Raw genomic sequence first — 15,259 nt, forward strand, 5'->3', positions numbered from 1 at the left:
TTTGCAATTTTCAACTTGTGTCGCACGTAACTCGAAAAGAATTTTACCTAGAGTCATGAAACTTTACAGGAATGTTGATCAGCATATGTAGTTGTGCACCTGGGTATTTTCATCTGGATATTTTTAGTATTTTCAGAGTTATTGCCCTTGACTTAGTATAATTTGGCAACTTTCAACATGTGTCGCACGTAACTCAAAAAGTATTTGACCTAGAGTTATGTATCTTTACAGAAATATTGATCAGCATGTGCAGTTGTGCACCAGGTATTTTCGTCTGGATTTATTTAGTATTTTTAGAGTTATTGCCCTTCACTTAGAAAATTTTGCAATTTTCAACTTGGATTTGACATAGTCATTAAACCTTATGGGCAGGTTGCTCAGCATATTTTAGATTTGCACCTGGGGTTTCGCTTGTGGATTTATCAAATTTTTGTAGAGTTATTTCCCTTGACTTAGTAAAAAGATTGACAGAACAGTGGCGCGGTGGGGGCACCCGTGTCTGGATAAAATCTATTCAGTAGACTGTACTATTCTACATTTGATGATCACAATGTTAATTTTGGGAAATAGTTTGAAATTAGTTATAAGGTAATTTTGATAATTTTTAGAGTAAGGAAATTCATTTTGTTTTCAGTTGTTTGTGCAAAAGCATTATTATTCGTTGAGTACTTATTTCCGTGGTTTCATGAAAAAGGTCAAGATAAGATTATTTTGCATCACATTATTTTTATAAGAACAAATTTGAGTAGACCATGAAGATGTTCGTTGTGACAAATCCAGAAAGTTTCATGTGAAAATGATAACTTATGTGTATTTTTAAATTTTTTGACCTGTCCTAAACAAAGTTTGGTTTGAAATTTTGAAGTGTCCTAAACAAAGTTTGGTTTAATATTTTGACCCGTCCTAAACAAAGTTTGGTTTAAATTTTGATCTGTCCTAATCAAAGTTTGGTTCAAAGACCTAACAATTAACCTTTGTACTACAAAAATTATTTATGAAAAATAGAAACTGGTACTTCTTGAGGTATGAAAGCATGTGTCTTTTTTACCCCACAACAGTACTTCAATTTTCATATAAATATAAGCATCAAATAAATCTGTGATTAATTGTTTCGTCCAGATATGGGTTTGTCTATTAAAGATGTTGGTTTGAAGTATGGATAGTAAAAATAAATAAATAATAAACTAAAATCAATTATTGATATGCATAATAGAAAACTGAATATAAAGGGAGGTAATAAAAATGTACAAAAGTTTAATTTTATTCCAAACAGAGAGGTATATTTATTAGTTTCAGGAATAAAACTTTAATTTAACATACTTTGTAATAGCAGATGTGTTTTAGATATATATGTACACTTCTTTAAACTTGCACTAAAGTTATAATATTTAGTTTATATATATATTTTGTCTACTTTTGATGAACATAACAATTAAAAGCAAAGATTATACTAACTATTTTTGACACCCATTATATAATGGGCAAGAACCTATGACTGTCAGATAAAGCTTAGGCCTGGGAAAAATGTGAAACATGTAACTCGGGGCTGGATGGTGAATGTCATTTTTCTTTGTGATTGGACATCAAATCCTCTCTAACTGAACCTGTGCAATAGCATGTACAGAAGTTATCAGTTCCAGGCAACTGAACTGGTTCTAGTAAATTACTTGGCAGGCCAGTTCAAAGAACGATGTGTTGGCTGAACTGTGCTCTGATTATTTCAATGTGGCTTACTCATAGATGTGATCTGGGGGTAAAAACCACCAAAACCACCGCGACTTGTCAAGCTTGTCCATAAAATTTTAATGGTAAAACAGTCTGATCAAAATGCACAAATTGTGTTTTCTAATGGTCTATAAATATGTCTATGTGTGATAATTACTGACCTTCTACACTGGTGTGATTTATTTCCAGAATGATAACACATTTTGTATTTTCAGAATGATAACACATTTTGTATTTTCAGAATGATAACACATTTTGTATTTTCAGAATGATAACACATTTTATATTTTCAGAATGATAACACATTTTATATTTTCAGAATGATAACACATTTTGGATTTTCAGAATGATAACACATTTTGTATTTTCAGAATGATAACACATGTATATTGCCAGATTTTTTCCCCCCAGAATGAAGACACTCAGATAAAATGTGGCAAATAATTTTTTTTTACTATCATGCTAGGTAAAAGGCCTCTCTTCAGCCTTTTTTTTTTTTTTTTTTTTTGTGTGTTTTTGGTTCTCAAATTTTTGATGTTTTTTAATTTTCAGGCCCAAAAGTTCATGAATGATGCCAAAGAAAAGGCAAAAAGAGCAAATGAGTTACAGGCACAGATTCAGGCACGAATGGCCAGTCTAACTGGACTACCAGCACCTATGAAGGGAATGCCGCCCGTCAAATCATTAGGCGAGAAAGCTGTCGAAGCTCAAACGTAAGTTTTGCCTTGAATTGTCACCCGCCTTTTTCGAAGAAAAAAGGGTGATATAGAACTAGTTTTTTTTTTTGTATTTCTTAAAGACCCGTAAGCCCCTAGAAAATTGTATGTTATCCTAATGACAAAATTTTGTTGAATTTTTAAAAGGACTTTACAACCCCTGAATTAATGTATGTTTTCTTAGTTACGCAATTATGCTGAATTTCTGAAAGGCCTTTTCAACCCCTGGAATAATTATGTTTTCTTATTTAATCTTAAATTTTGTTGAATTTCTTAATGACCCATTAAGCCCTTGTAAGAACGTATGTTTTCATATTTTACCGTTGAATTTCCAAAAAGTTACTAGTCGGCCATATAAATGAAATAAAATAATATATATATCATTTACTTCTTATGCATTTTAAGTAGTTGGTATAATTTGGTATTGGAGGCAAATTTTTTTGTGTGTGCCCAACTTCTACATTTGTAGAAGGATAAAAGGATATGTCAACAATCATGGAAACCCTTCTTTGAACTATTTTTCACCCAAGTTCCTGTGGCACATAATATATTTTGTAAGTTTGATAATATTTTATGGCAGAGTTATTCCAAATTTGATTTGTATTCATTTGCATATGTTTGTCTGAAAACTTAATATGTTTATTTTGTAATTTTGTTGATTATTTTGTACACTGTTGGTCATTTTACTCTAACAATCCTTTTATATTTTGTTCTTCCAGAAAATCGACTCCATCTTCAAAGTAAGTATGAATTTAATTTATGATGAAAGATTATGCAGCAATTTTAAGTTTCTGAAAGAATCCCTTTGAAAATTTCACTATAAAATTGTAATTTATTTTGAGTTACACTTTCAGAGCTATTGATAAATGAAGCTTATAATTGATTTTTAGTGAACAGGGTGAGCTATTGTACTGTCCATTTGGTCAGTGTAACCGTTTAAAATTTTTGCGTGCAATTTACCATCTTGAAAACTACAGAAGGGAGAATGTTGAAACTTCACACACCTGTTCTCTGTAAATATCTAATATGACGGGCTTAGGTTCCGTCACTTTTTATCTCCTGTATTACAGAGGTTAACAGAGGCCGTTGTCTTTCTTTTTTTTCAGTCCGACACCACTGATTTTGGACAGCGAGGGGCGAACCATTGATGCAAAGACTGGGCAAGCCATTACCCTGACCCATCATGCGCCTACATTAAAGGTACTGACTATTTTCATTTATACAGTCTTAAACAATGCTTAAATTTGAGTCCCTTTCTTAAAAAGTGCTTTAAAATTATAAAAAAATTGCTTAAAAGTCCTTGAATTTGATTACTCTCTTAAAAAAGTGCTTAAAAAGTGCTTAAATTTGCTGCAAATATGCTTGAAAATGATTTAATGACATGCATAGTGCCGGTAAAAAAAATAGACAGTTTACAAACCACCACCCACCAAAAATTTTATTGGTGATTACAGGTAAGTCTCAAAGAAATGTTGTGATAGTTATATGAATTTACCTTGAAAACAAGCAAAACTTGTTATTTATGCATTAACTTATTATTATATCTATTTATAGGCAAACATTCGAGCTAAAAGACGAGAACAGTTTAAAGGTTTAATAGACGCACCACCGGAAGAGATCAGCGCGTCCAAATATTTTGATCCTCGTGTTAGGTAAGATCTGGTCTTTAAAATTCTAATATTTTGATCCGCGTGTTAGGTAAGATCTGGTCTTTAAAATTCAAATATTTTGATCCGCGTGTTAGGTAAGATCTGGTCTTTAAAATTCAAATATTTTTATCTTCGTGTTAGGTAAGATCTGGTCTTTAAAATTCAAATATTTTGATCCGCGTGTTAGGTAAGATCTGGTCTCTAAATTTCAAATATTTTGATCCTCGTGTTAGGTAAGATCTGGTCTTTAAAATTCTAATATTTTGATCCGCGTGTTAGGTAAGAATTGGTCTTTAAAATTGGGACATTTTAATTTCTAAAAATAAAATCAGGACCAGTGGAGATCCGTTATGAGCCATGTTAACAAAATGTAAAAATTGAAGACATAGTTTGGTTTATCTAAAAGTGCAACGTTTTCTTATGCCCCATAGCACCAGCTTCAGGAAGATAAATTTTCCATACAGTTTTGTATTGGAAAAGAATATCACCAAGATGAAGTATTGGGCAACATTTAAGGACAAAAAAATGTGCATTTAATATAGGGAAATACAGAGTGATAAATAATTATTTTGCCAAGGGGAGCAACTCAATTAACACTGAAGATTGAAACTGTGTAGCTTATTTCCCTTCGCTGAGGAAAACCTTAACTATGGGTACTGGAGTCAGTTTGTCCTCTTGCCAATATTTCTACACTTGTTATCTTAGGAATGCTTCTGTATGAAATTTCCATTGCACTTATTCAATATATAGTATGCAAATGTATAACTTTATGTATGCCATTCTGTATAAGTGGATATTTCTGCATGTCCAAAAGTCGGCAAATTAAAAATTTCAGACATTTTGAATTATGAAATGTAGGCGAATCATGCAAGGGTAGAATTTAATGACAAGTTGTTTTTAAATTTACAGTAGAGTAAATTTTTGGATTTGTCAATAGACGTTATCCAGAACTCGGCAAATGTGTGTTTTTCCCAGCTTATCTAGGTATAAAATAACTTTTACCGTTAAAGCTTCACGGTGCACTACCCGCCACAATAGATTAATCAACCTGTTTTGCTTATTTTCGAGGCTTTAACTGTAAAAGTTTGTTTGTACCTACATTATTAGCTGGGAAAAATCCAAATATTATTAATTCCAGAGTTAGTCTATTCACAAAAAGAAGTTTTGTGATAAAAATAATTCAATTTCTCAAATTCTGGATTTATTTTACTTATTTTCTCAAATTTGAATGCAATTATATTTTTGAAAGTTTTATTTTTTTTTTGAAGATTTGTGATACTTGTCTTTAGTCATGTGACTTTTAGTTACAAAATTTATTGTTCAAAATTTTAATGTTTATCATATAACAGTTTAATGGGTGCGCAGAGGCAAAAAAGAGGCTTCCGTTTCCATGAAAGAGGAAAGTTCGAACAACTAGCACAGAGATTGAGGACAAAGGTGAGTTTCCATATCTTTCATTATGACCATTACATTAATGACTTGTTTCATAAACAATACAGTAATGCCTTTCCATAGCTTTCATTATGACCATTACATGTTTTATTAACAATACAGTAATGGCTTTCCATAGCTTTCATTATGACCATTACATGTTTTATGAGCAATACAGTATGGCTTTCCATAACTTTTATTATGAACATTACATTAATGGCTTTTGATTAAGGAGCATCTGTTGCCGAGTGGTAATGGTCATTGACTTCAAACCAATTGCCAATCAGATCCAGGCAGAGACTTAATTCTGTCATGTGCTAACTTACGGAACATTAGTGGTTCTACTCAAGTGCCCGTTTGGAAGTCGTACGTCATCATATGACCCATACTGTGTTGGTGTGACGTATATGCCTACCAAACAAACAAACTTTTGATTTATGAACTTTACAGTTATGGCTTTCCATAGCTTTAATTACTAATATTAGAAAATCTGCTTTCTATAACTTGTATTGTATTTGTTACAGTAATGACTTTCCATAGCTTTCATTTTAATGTATTCATTTGATAGCAGTGGTTTATTTTATGTAGCTTAGATTTTTACTTACTCTGTGCAGAAGATAAAGCTTGTTGATGAATTTTTTAATCTCCCTATATGTATAACAGAAGAGTGTCAAGATATGAAATAAAATTCCAAATAAATTTCAAAGGTCACCCTTTATGAAAGTTAAACTTATTAATGCTATATTAAGTAACGAAACAAAATTCTGAACAATTTGCACCATTATGAAACTGAAACAAAGTAATGCTATATTTAGTAACAGAATGACATAATGATGATGTAATTTTCTAAAAATAGGCACAACTAGACAGATTACAGAGTGAGATTAGCCATGCTGCCAAGAAAACTGGGATTGCGTCTGCTGCGAAACTCGCAACCATAGCACCGAAGAAGGAACTGGTATGTCTTAATTTTTTATATTGTGATAAAGGTTTAAGTGAATAGTTCTTTGTGTTACATTATGTTGAAAATGGAAAAGTGGAATTATGTTCGTAAAAATAAAATGGCATCGTGTTCACGACTAAAGTGGAATTTTGATCAAGACTAAAGTGGATTTATGTTCACAACCAAAGTTGAACCCATGTTCATTGGTTTAGAGGCAAACACATTACCATAATTCTTTCGTGTTGAATTATGTTCGCGAAAAAGTGGTATTATGTTTACGACAAATGTGGAACGCATGTTAGTTTCTTGAGAGACAGGCACTTAAATCGATAGGCCTCGTGTCCTGTCTTCTTGACACTTGTTCATATTAGACATACATTTTTTGTATTCAGTGAATATTTCATAGATTTTGATAAATTTCTGTGATTAATATATTTTACTCAAGGATGATCATAGTAAATGTTTTAATAAAGTTATTGTGTCCTTTACAATAATAGATTAACTTTATCATCTTTGTATGGCTATTTTGTTATAGTACTTATATGACTGAAAGTTTTATGGTATAATTGGATTGTTATTTTTTAAGGTTGAAGGAGAAATTCCAGACATAGAATGGTGGGATGCCTATATTTTGAGACAAATTGACTCGTAAGCTATTCAAATTGTTCTTCATTTTCTTTACGCACATTATAACATAAATAATTTATTTATTGGTTATGGTAACCAGGTATATTTGGCCTTTCATCAAGTACTCGAGTTTGTGTAATGGATATATCAATTAGATAATAGACTTTCAATTAGATGCATATAATATTTTTAAAGTTCTTTGATTCAGATTTTGTCAATAATTATACAGCAACTGTTGAACTTCATTTGCTCGAACTCGGATTGCTCGAATACATCCATTCACTCGAACTCATCGCCCAGTCCAGGCAAAATTCCTATATAATATGTATTTTTCTACCTGCGATCACTCGAACACCGATCGCTGGAACCTGATTTCTGGGTCCTCCAGCAGAAATATAGTAAAAATCACACCTCTGGCAGAAATAAAGTGAAAATCACACTTCCCACCACAGGGTATCCGAACAAAGTTTGACTGTTTGTTGTTCCCCCTACATGTATGCTGTTGAACCAGAATATTTTGTCCCTTGAGGAAGGGGACACTTTTTTAGGGTTTTTAAGTGGATCCCTGCTGACTATTAATTTCTGATTATTTCTGAATCATAGATTCGATATCTGAGCTCAATTGTCATGGAGTTTTGCCACACAAAATAATGATGCAACTTATTACTAATTATAGTATGTAAAATGATAATAAGTTTATATCTATTGTGAAGGTATGATGCTCTTTCGGAGAATGAGGATTTGAAAGCCCGATTGGAGGGTGTAACTCATCTTGTGGAGCATCCAATTCAAATGAAACCTCCAGGTAAATTTTTAGCATAGATTCATGAAAAGATGAAATTATCCGTCTGTTAAGCTAAAGTCTTGAACCAGTCTGTTGTTATTTAGAAGGTGAATATATCAGAAAGTTTGTAAAATATTCAGTAACCAGTCTATTTTTTGTTTATTTACTTAAAACCAGTCTATTTATAAAAGTTATGTTCAAAACCAGTCTGATTTTGTTGAAAGGGCTTGAACCAGGCTTTTATTACTTTGAATTAATTTTGATATGAAATTATTTAACCAGTCTAAAAATTTCTTTATTTAGCCGAGCCAGATAAGCCCCCGGCTGTTCCTGTGTATCTGACTGCTGCAGAACGAAAAAAATTACGGCGACAAAACAGGACAGAGGCTCAGAAAGAACTTCAGGAGAAAATACGACTTGGTTTAGCCCCGCCTATGGAACCCAAAGGTTTGATTTTGTCATTGTGTTATTATGCTAAATTGATTTGTATTTCTTCTTAACCATTCATTTTCTTATCTTTTTACTTTTAAACTTTTGCAAAAGATTAAATTTAGTGAGTTAAAGAGTGTCTTGAAAATAAATGTTAGTGAAATATATATGAGAATCAAAAGTTATGAATTCAACATAACTGAAAGTGAAAATGGAAATAATTTAACTTTTCTGAATGAATTTATCTTCTGAAGGTTTGATATTCTTCATTTTGTTACAGTATGTGTGTATTTAAAACTTTTATCTGAAACACAAACTTTTTCAGTGAGAATGGCCAACCTGATGCGGGTGCTTGGTTCAGAGGCCGTTCAGGATCCTACTAAGGTTGAAGCCCATGTTCGAGCACAGATGGCCAAAAGACAAAAGTAAGACTCGCTTACCCTTAAGCTTATTTCGCTGCTCTCTAATTTGTTTTAGCTCATTGCACACAATCATAATTGAAGAATAGGGAAAGCTGTTGTATTCATGTTGACATTGACATCTCACTTTGGTTAAGTTTTTGCAAGTTGGTATCTCCAAATCTGGGGCGTCAATGGCCGAGTGGTAAAGGTCATTGACTTCAAACCACTTGCCCCTCACCGCTGTGGGTTCGAATCCCGACAGGGAATTTGGATTCTCTAATGTGAGCAAGCTAGCTTACAGAACGTCGGTGGTTCTACTCAGGTACCCATTCGTGCCTGAAATAATGCACGGAAGGGCACCTGACGTCTTCCTCAGCTATAAATGTTTACAAATAGTTAACAAGATGCCAGAAAAGGTGTGAAAAATATTTTGAGATCAAAGGTGTCAAATAATCATAGGGCTACAACTTATGTATGGTAATACGTACATGAATTATTCTATTCAGACCATGTAAAATCTTTTATTCGCATTGAAAAATTCACTGCCTAAGAAATTAGGCTCATACATGTATATTGGTTTTTAGCTCACCTGTCACAAAGTGACAGGGTGAGCTTTTGTGATCTCTTTTCGTCCGGCGTCCGTCCGTAAACTTTTACTTTAAATGACATCTCCTCATAAACCACTAAGCCAATTTCATCCAAACTTCACAGGAATGTTCCTTTGGTGGTCACCTTTAAAAATTGTTCAAAGAATTTAATTCCATGCAGAACTCTGGTTGCCATGGCAACCGAAAGAAAAAACTTTAAATATCTTCTTTTAAAAAACCATAAGAGCTAGAGCTTAGATATTTGGCATGAAACATCTTCTAGTGAGTGTCTACCAAGTTTGTTCAAATAAAAGCCCTGGGGTCAAAATTGGCCCCGCCCCGGGGGGGTCATTGATTTTCCCTATATGCATATAGTAAAAACTTAAAAAATCTTCTTTTAAAGAACCCAAAGAGCCAGAGCTAAGATATTTAGCATGAAACGTGTTCTTATGGGTGTCTACCAAGTTTGTTCAAATAAAAGCCCTGGGGTCAAAATTGGCCCCGCCCGGGGGGTCATTGATATTCCCTATATGCATATAGCAAAAACTTAAAAAAATCTTCTTTTAAAGAACCCAAAGAGCTAGAGCCAAGATATTTAGCATGAAACATGTTCTAATGGGTGTCTACCAAGTTTGTTCAAATAAAAGCCCTGGGATCAAAATTGGCCCCGCCCCGGGGGTCATTGATTTTCCCTATATGTATATAGTAAAAACTTAAAAAATCTTCTTTTAAAGAACTCAAAGAGCTATGGCTAAGATATTGAGCAACAAACATGTTCTAATAGGTGTCTACCAAGTTTGTTCAAATAAAAGCTCTGGGGTCAAAATTGGCCCCGCCCCAGGGGTCATTGATTTTCCCTATATGCATATAGTAAAAACTTAAAAAATCTTCTTTTAAAGAAGCAAAAGAGTTAGAGCTAAGATATTTAGCATGAAAGACATGTTCTAATAAGTGTCTACTAAGTTTGTTCAAATAAAAGCCCTGGGGTCAAAATTGGCCCCGCCCCAGGGGGGTCATTGATTTTCCCTATATGCATATAGTAAAAACTTTAAAAATGTTTTTTTAAAGAACTCAAAGAGCTATGGCTAAGATATTTAGCATCAAACATGTTCTAATAGGTGTCTACCAAGTTGTTCAAATAAAAGCCCTGGGGTCAAAATTGGCACCGCCCCGGGGGTCATTGATTTTCCTTATATGTGTATAGCCAAAACTTAAAAAATCTTCTTTGAAAAAACCCAAATAGCTAGAGTTAAGATATTAAGCATGAAACATCTTTTAGTGAGTGTCTACAAAGTTTGTTCAAATAAAAGACCTGGGGTCAAAATTGGCCCCGCCCCGGGGGTCATTGATTTTCTTTATATGTGTATAGCAAAAACTTAAAATCTTCTTTGAAAAAACTAGAGCTGTCATCGATATCGACAATATTGATGTATCGTTGATATTTTTTTGCCGATCAATAATCGATACACATTTTAAAAAATCGATACTTTTGACTTATAAATTAAATGTCTAGAAATTATAAAATTCACCCAAAATATATACAGAAGCAGTAATTTATATCTAATGTTATGCTTTTGTTATATAGTGGAATTATTTCATAGCAATGGTGACAAAAAATATTGTCTGGAAAAAATCATGCAGTGGACAAGACACTGTACAGAACATGTTTTTGACTGAAATCATTGAAACAGGTATGGAAGTGAATGACAGACAAGTGAGTATAGGATATTATCGATATATCGGTGTATTGTTGATTTTAGTCACTTGATATCGATATATCGTTGATATGCTTTGCACTGAATCAATGACAGCTCTAGTTCAAATAAAAGCCCTGGGGTCAAAACTGGCCCTGCCCCAGGTATGTGATTGTTTTTGAATGTATGTGTAAAGAAAAAACTTAAAAAAATCTTTTTAAGAAACCCAACGACTTAGACCTTAGATGTTTAGCATGAAACATCTTCTTATGGGTGTCTACCAAGTTTGTGCAAATAAAAGCCCTTAAGTTAAATTGGCCCTGCAACGTTGGGGGGGGGGGGGGCTATATACAGGTGAGCGACCTCAGGGCCATCATGGCCCTCTTGTTATTTGATAAGATATATAAGGGAAAAACCTGTTCTTTCTTTCTTTCTTTTTACTTCATCACATCAACAAAATGAGCTAATTATTGACACATAAAAGTTCTTGTGTGTCTGATTTTTTAACATCATTTTTTTATGTCCATGTTTTCAGAGCTCATGAAGAGGCAAATGCAGCCAGAAAATTAACGAAAGAACAGAGGAGAGAAAAGAAGATATCAAAAATAAAGGAGGACACTTCATTAGGTGTCCACATAGCAGTTTATAGGTACCTGTTTTTAGCTCACCCGAGCACTGCATATTCCTAGTGTTTTGTAGTGATACCCCTTCACATATCAGTTTATGGGTACCTGATTTTACCTATTTTTAGCTCATCTAAGCACAGCATACTCATGGTGAGCTTATGTGATTTCCCTTCACATAGTATTTTATAAGTACCAGATTTTACCTGTTTTTAGCTCACCTAGGCACAACATACATTTAGTGTGCTTTAGTGATCCCCATTCATTTTGCAGTTTATTGGTACCAGATTTTACCTTTTTTTAGCTCACCTGAGCATAGCATACTTATAGTGAGCTTATGTGATTTCCCAAAACATAGCAGTTTATTAACTTTATAGGTACCTGAAATTACCTTATTTTAGCTCACCTGGGCACATACATTTGATGTGCTTTAGTGATCCTTCTTGAGATAGCAGTTTACAGGTACCACATTTTACCTGTTTTTTGAGCTCACCCGAGCACAACATGCTCCTAGTTAGCAGTTGTGGTTCCCCTCTGTCCTTTGTTGTGCATCGTTCATAATCAACAATATCTTGAAACAACATCTCCATCCAAACACCTGACTGTATATTTATTAGTCACATTTTACAGGAATGATGCTTTAGTTGTTTCATGATATAAACTTTTTTCTGTTGAATTGGATTGTATTGCTTTGAAAGTCTTTTGTCCTCCAGTATCAATTTCAAGGGTGTCAAAATTAATCATTAACAGTATAAAAGTTGATAGTGAGATCATTGATATAACCTTTTTTAAAATGTAGAGTAAAAGTAGGAATACTGCTCTTCCTTTCAGGGTGAAAGATCTCAGTAATCCATCAAAGAAATTCAAAGTAGAAACGAACGCAAAGCAGCTCTTCATGACAGGGATTGTTGTGCTGTTTAAAGATTGTAACATTGTTGTGGTAGAGGGAGGTAAGTTGAGCTATAAATAGATTGTAACATAGTTGTGGTAGAGGGAGATAATTTGAGCTATAAATAGATTGTAACATAGCTGTGGTAGAGGGAGATAGTTGAGCTATAAATAGATTGTAACATTTTTGTGGTAGAGGGAGGTAAGTGGAACTATAAATAGATTGTAACGTAGTTGTGGTAGAGGGAGATCAGTTGAGCTATAAATAGATTGTAACATTTTTGTGGTAGAGGGAGGTAAGTGGAACTATAAATAGATTGTAACGTAGTTGTGGTAGAGGGAGGTAAGTGGAACTATAAATAGATTGTAACAATGTTGTGGTAGAGGGAGATAAGTTGAGCTATAAATAGATTGTAACTTAGTTGTGGTAGAGGGAGATAAGTTGAGCTATAAATAGATTGTAACATAGTTGTGGTAGAGGGAGGTAAGTTGAGCTATAAATAGATTGTAACATAGTTGTGGTAGAGGGAGATAAGTTGAGCTATAAATAGATTGTAACATAGTTGTGGTAGAGGGAGATAAGTTGAGCTATAAATAGATTGTAACATAGTTGTGGTAGAGGGAGATAAGTTGAGCTATAAATAGATTGTAACTTAGTTGTGGTAGAGGGAGATAATTTGAGCTTATAAATAGATTGTAACATTGTAGTGGTAGAGGGAGGTAATTTCAGCTATAAATAGATTGTAACATAGTTGTGATACAGGGAGGTAATTTGAGCTATAAATAGTTTGAAACATTTTTTGTACTAAAGGGAGGTAATTTGAGCTATAAATAGATTGTAACATAGTTGTGCTAGAGGGAGGTAATGGGAACTATAAATAGATTGTAACATAGTTGTGCTAGAGGGAGATAAGTTGAGCTTTAAATAGATTTTAACATAGATTTGGAAGAGGGATATAAGTTGAGCTATAAATAGATTGTAACATTTATGTGGTAGAGGGAGATAATTTGAGCGATAAATTAATTGTCAAATAGTTGGGGTAGAGGGAGGTTATTTGCAACAGACGCAATACGGTTTTATATTACAAATCTAATGCTCAAATAAAGATTTATCAATATTTTCAGTTCAAAAAAGCATGCTTTGTATAGATATTACCAAATTTACATTTCATGTATTTAAAAGGAGTAATTAGAAATCTATTTTTGATAAAGTTTTAGTCATACATTCTTTTCAATAAGAAATGAATGTATATATTTTAATGATTACATATAATGTTCACAAGAATTTGCAGTACATATCTTACAGATTCTTTGATGTTTGGAAATTGTTTAAGAAGAATAATTATATACATATATAAATTCATTTAAATGTTGTCACAACCTAGCCGGTTAGCTCAATAGGCTTAAATTCAATGTGGCTTACTGCTGTGATCCTGAGTGAAAACTACCAACACCACCACTACCACTTGTGACATCCTTTATTGTTAGGGTAAACAAACCCAAACACACTTGTTACATCCTTAATTACAACATACAGGACCTTTAAAAAGAGATATATTTTAAATTTTTCTAATTTTATTTAGGACCTATTTAACACAAATAGAGACCGTATTGTCAAGCAATGTATACCTCAGTGCTTGCAGCGCTTTGATTTTATTTTAGGACCTAAACAACAGAGGAAGTTCAAGCGACTTATGATGCATAGAATAAAATGGGAGGAAGACAAACAGAGAAAGAAGAAAGATGGTATATCTATATTTAGATCTTGATTTATGTTTGAAACAACCTTTTTCATTGGTCGTAAACCTTGCACTATTATAAACAACCTTTTTTAATTGGATCTTCGTTGATGCCTTTTCGTGCCAGAAATAAGGCAAGGAAGGGCACCTGAGATATTTCCTCCACCAGTAAAGCTGGAAATTGGCGATATGACCTTTACTGTGTCGGTGTGACGTAAATTTCAATCAACCAAAGCTGAGTTAGGCTGCACTTATTTTATACAAAGAGGAAAATTTAAAGTTCCCCAACCTTCAGTATAAAGCCAGGTCAGACTGCATTGATAATGCCATAGCGTAATTTTGGTTAGAGCGGGATAAAGGTCTTTTGTTCTGTAATGAAAACTTTTTACTCCCCCCTTGTAGCTGAGGGGTTGCCTTTAAATATTGAGGCATCAGAATTGTAGTCACTGTTTATCCCTGCTTGCTCCTAAGCTGCCAATGAATACATTCAAAATACTGGGGTCTATACATCTCTTTGCTCCAGCAGATGAGGTGGTTTTTGACACCTGGCCTCAAGGTTATAAAACTTGTCCGAGTTCTGTCTCAAATCTCAGGATTTTTATAGGTCAGAGTACATTCTATGACAATTTCTGACCAATCAAATACCTGAGATCTGAGTTTGAGCTCAGAGAATTACTTTATAACCTCTGGGCCTTGTGTTGCTTATAAGTTTATAACGCCTGAGGATAGCCAACATCATCTTTTCCATATGGCACATATAAAATATATTGATGTGCTGTAAAAACAAATCAGAGAAAAATCATTTTATTTTCAGATGACGGTGATGCTGAAGATGCCGATGTTAGAAATAAATGTGTTCTAGTGTGGGAGGTTTGTAATTACGTTTATATATCTCTTTGTACATCATGGTCACTGAAGCAAGCCTTTATAGATAAAATTGTCTGGTCTTCCAATCTGACAATAGTTCAGATCTATTTATTTCTTACATGAAGATCTGATTACCACTGTATATGTTTTGTCTTT

General features: G+C 33.5%; 1 protein-coding gene across 2 annotated transcripts in view; it reads left to right on the plus strand.

Annotated features, from left to right (window-relative positions):
• The window catches only part of LOC132719482 (U4/U6 small nuclear ribonucleoprotein Prp3-like), a 45,606-nt gene that overhangs the window by 18,837 nt on the left and 11,510 nt on the right, over positions 1-15,259 (plus strand). For both annotated transcript variants that reach the window (XM_060703251.1, XM_060703252.1), the window contains exons 6-19: positions 2,278-2,438; positions 3,161-3,181; positions 3,548-3,641; positions 3,996-4,093; positions 5,440-5,527; positions 6,378-6,479; positions 7,051-7,112; positions 7,805-7,896; positions 8,179-8,322; positions 8,630-8,729; positions 11,522-11,635; positions 12,441-12,559; positions 14,160-14,243; positions 15,051-15,106. In XM_060703251.1, coding sequence (XP_060559234.1) covers positions 2,278-2,438; positions 3,161-3,181; positions 3,548-3,641; positions 3,996-4,093; positions 5,440-5,527; positions 6,378-6,479; positions 7,051-7,112; positions 7,805-7,896; positions 8,179-8,322; positions 8,630-8,729; positions 11,522-11,635; positions 12,441-12,559; positions 14,160-14,243; positions 15,051-15,106 — 1,335 coding nt within the window. The remainder of the gene's footprint in view (positions 1-2,277; positions 2,439-3,160; positions 3,182-3,547; positions 3,642-3,995; positions 4,094-5,439; positions 5,528-6,377; positions 6,480-7,050; positions 7,113-7,804; positions 7,897-8,178; positions 8,323-8,629; positions 8,730-11,521; positions 11,636-12,440; positions 12,560-14,159; positions 14,244-15,050; positions 15,107-15,259) is intronic.

Source organism: Ruditapes philippinarum, unplaced genomic scaffold (genome assembly GCF_026571515.1).
Source record: "Ruditapes philippinarum isolate M1 unplaced genomic scaffold, ASM2657151v2 ctg5859_1_1_1_1, whole genome shotgun sequence".
In the NCBI taxonomy this organism is placed as follows: Eukaryota; Metazoa; Mollusca; class Bivalvia; order Venerida; family Veneridae; genus Ruditapes; species Ruditapes philippinarum.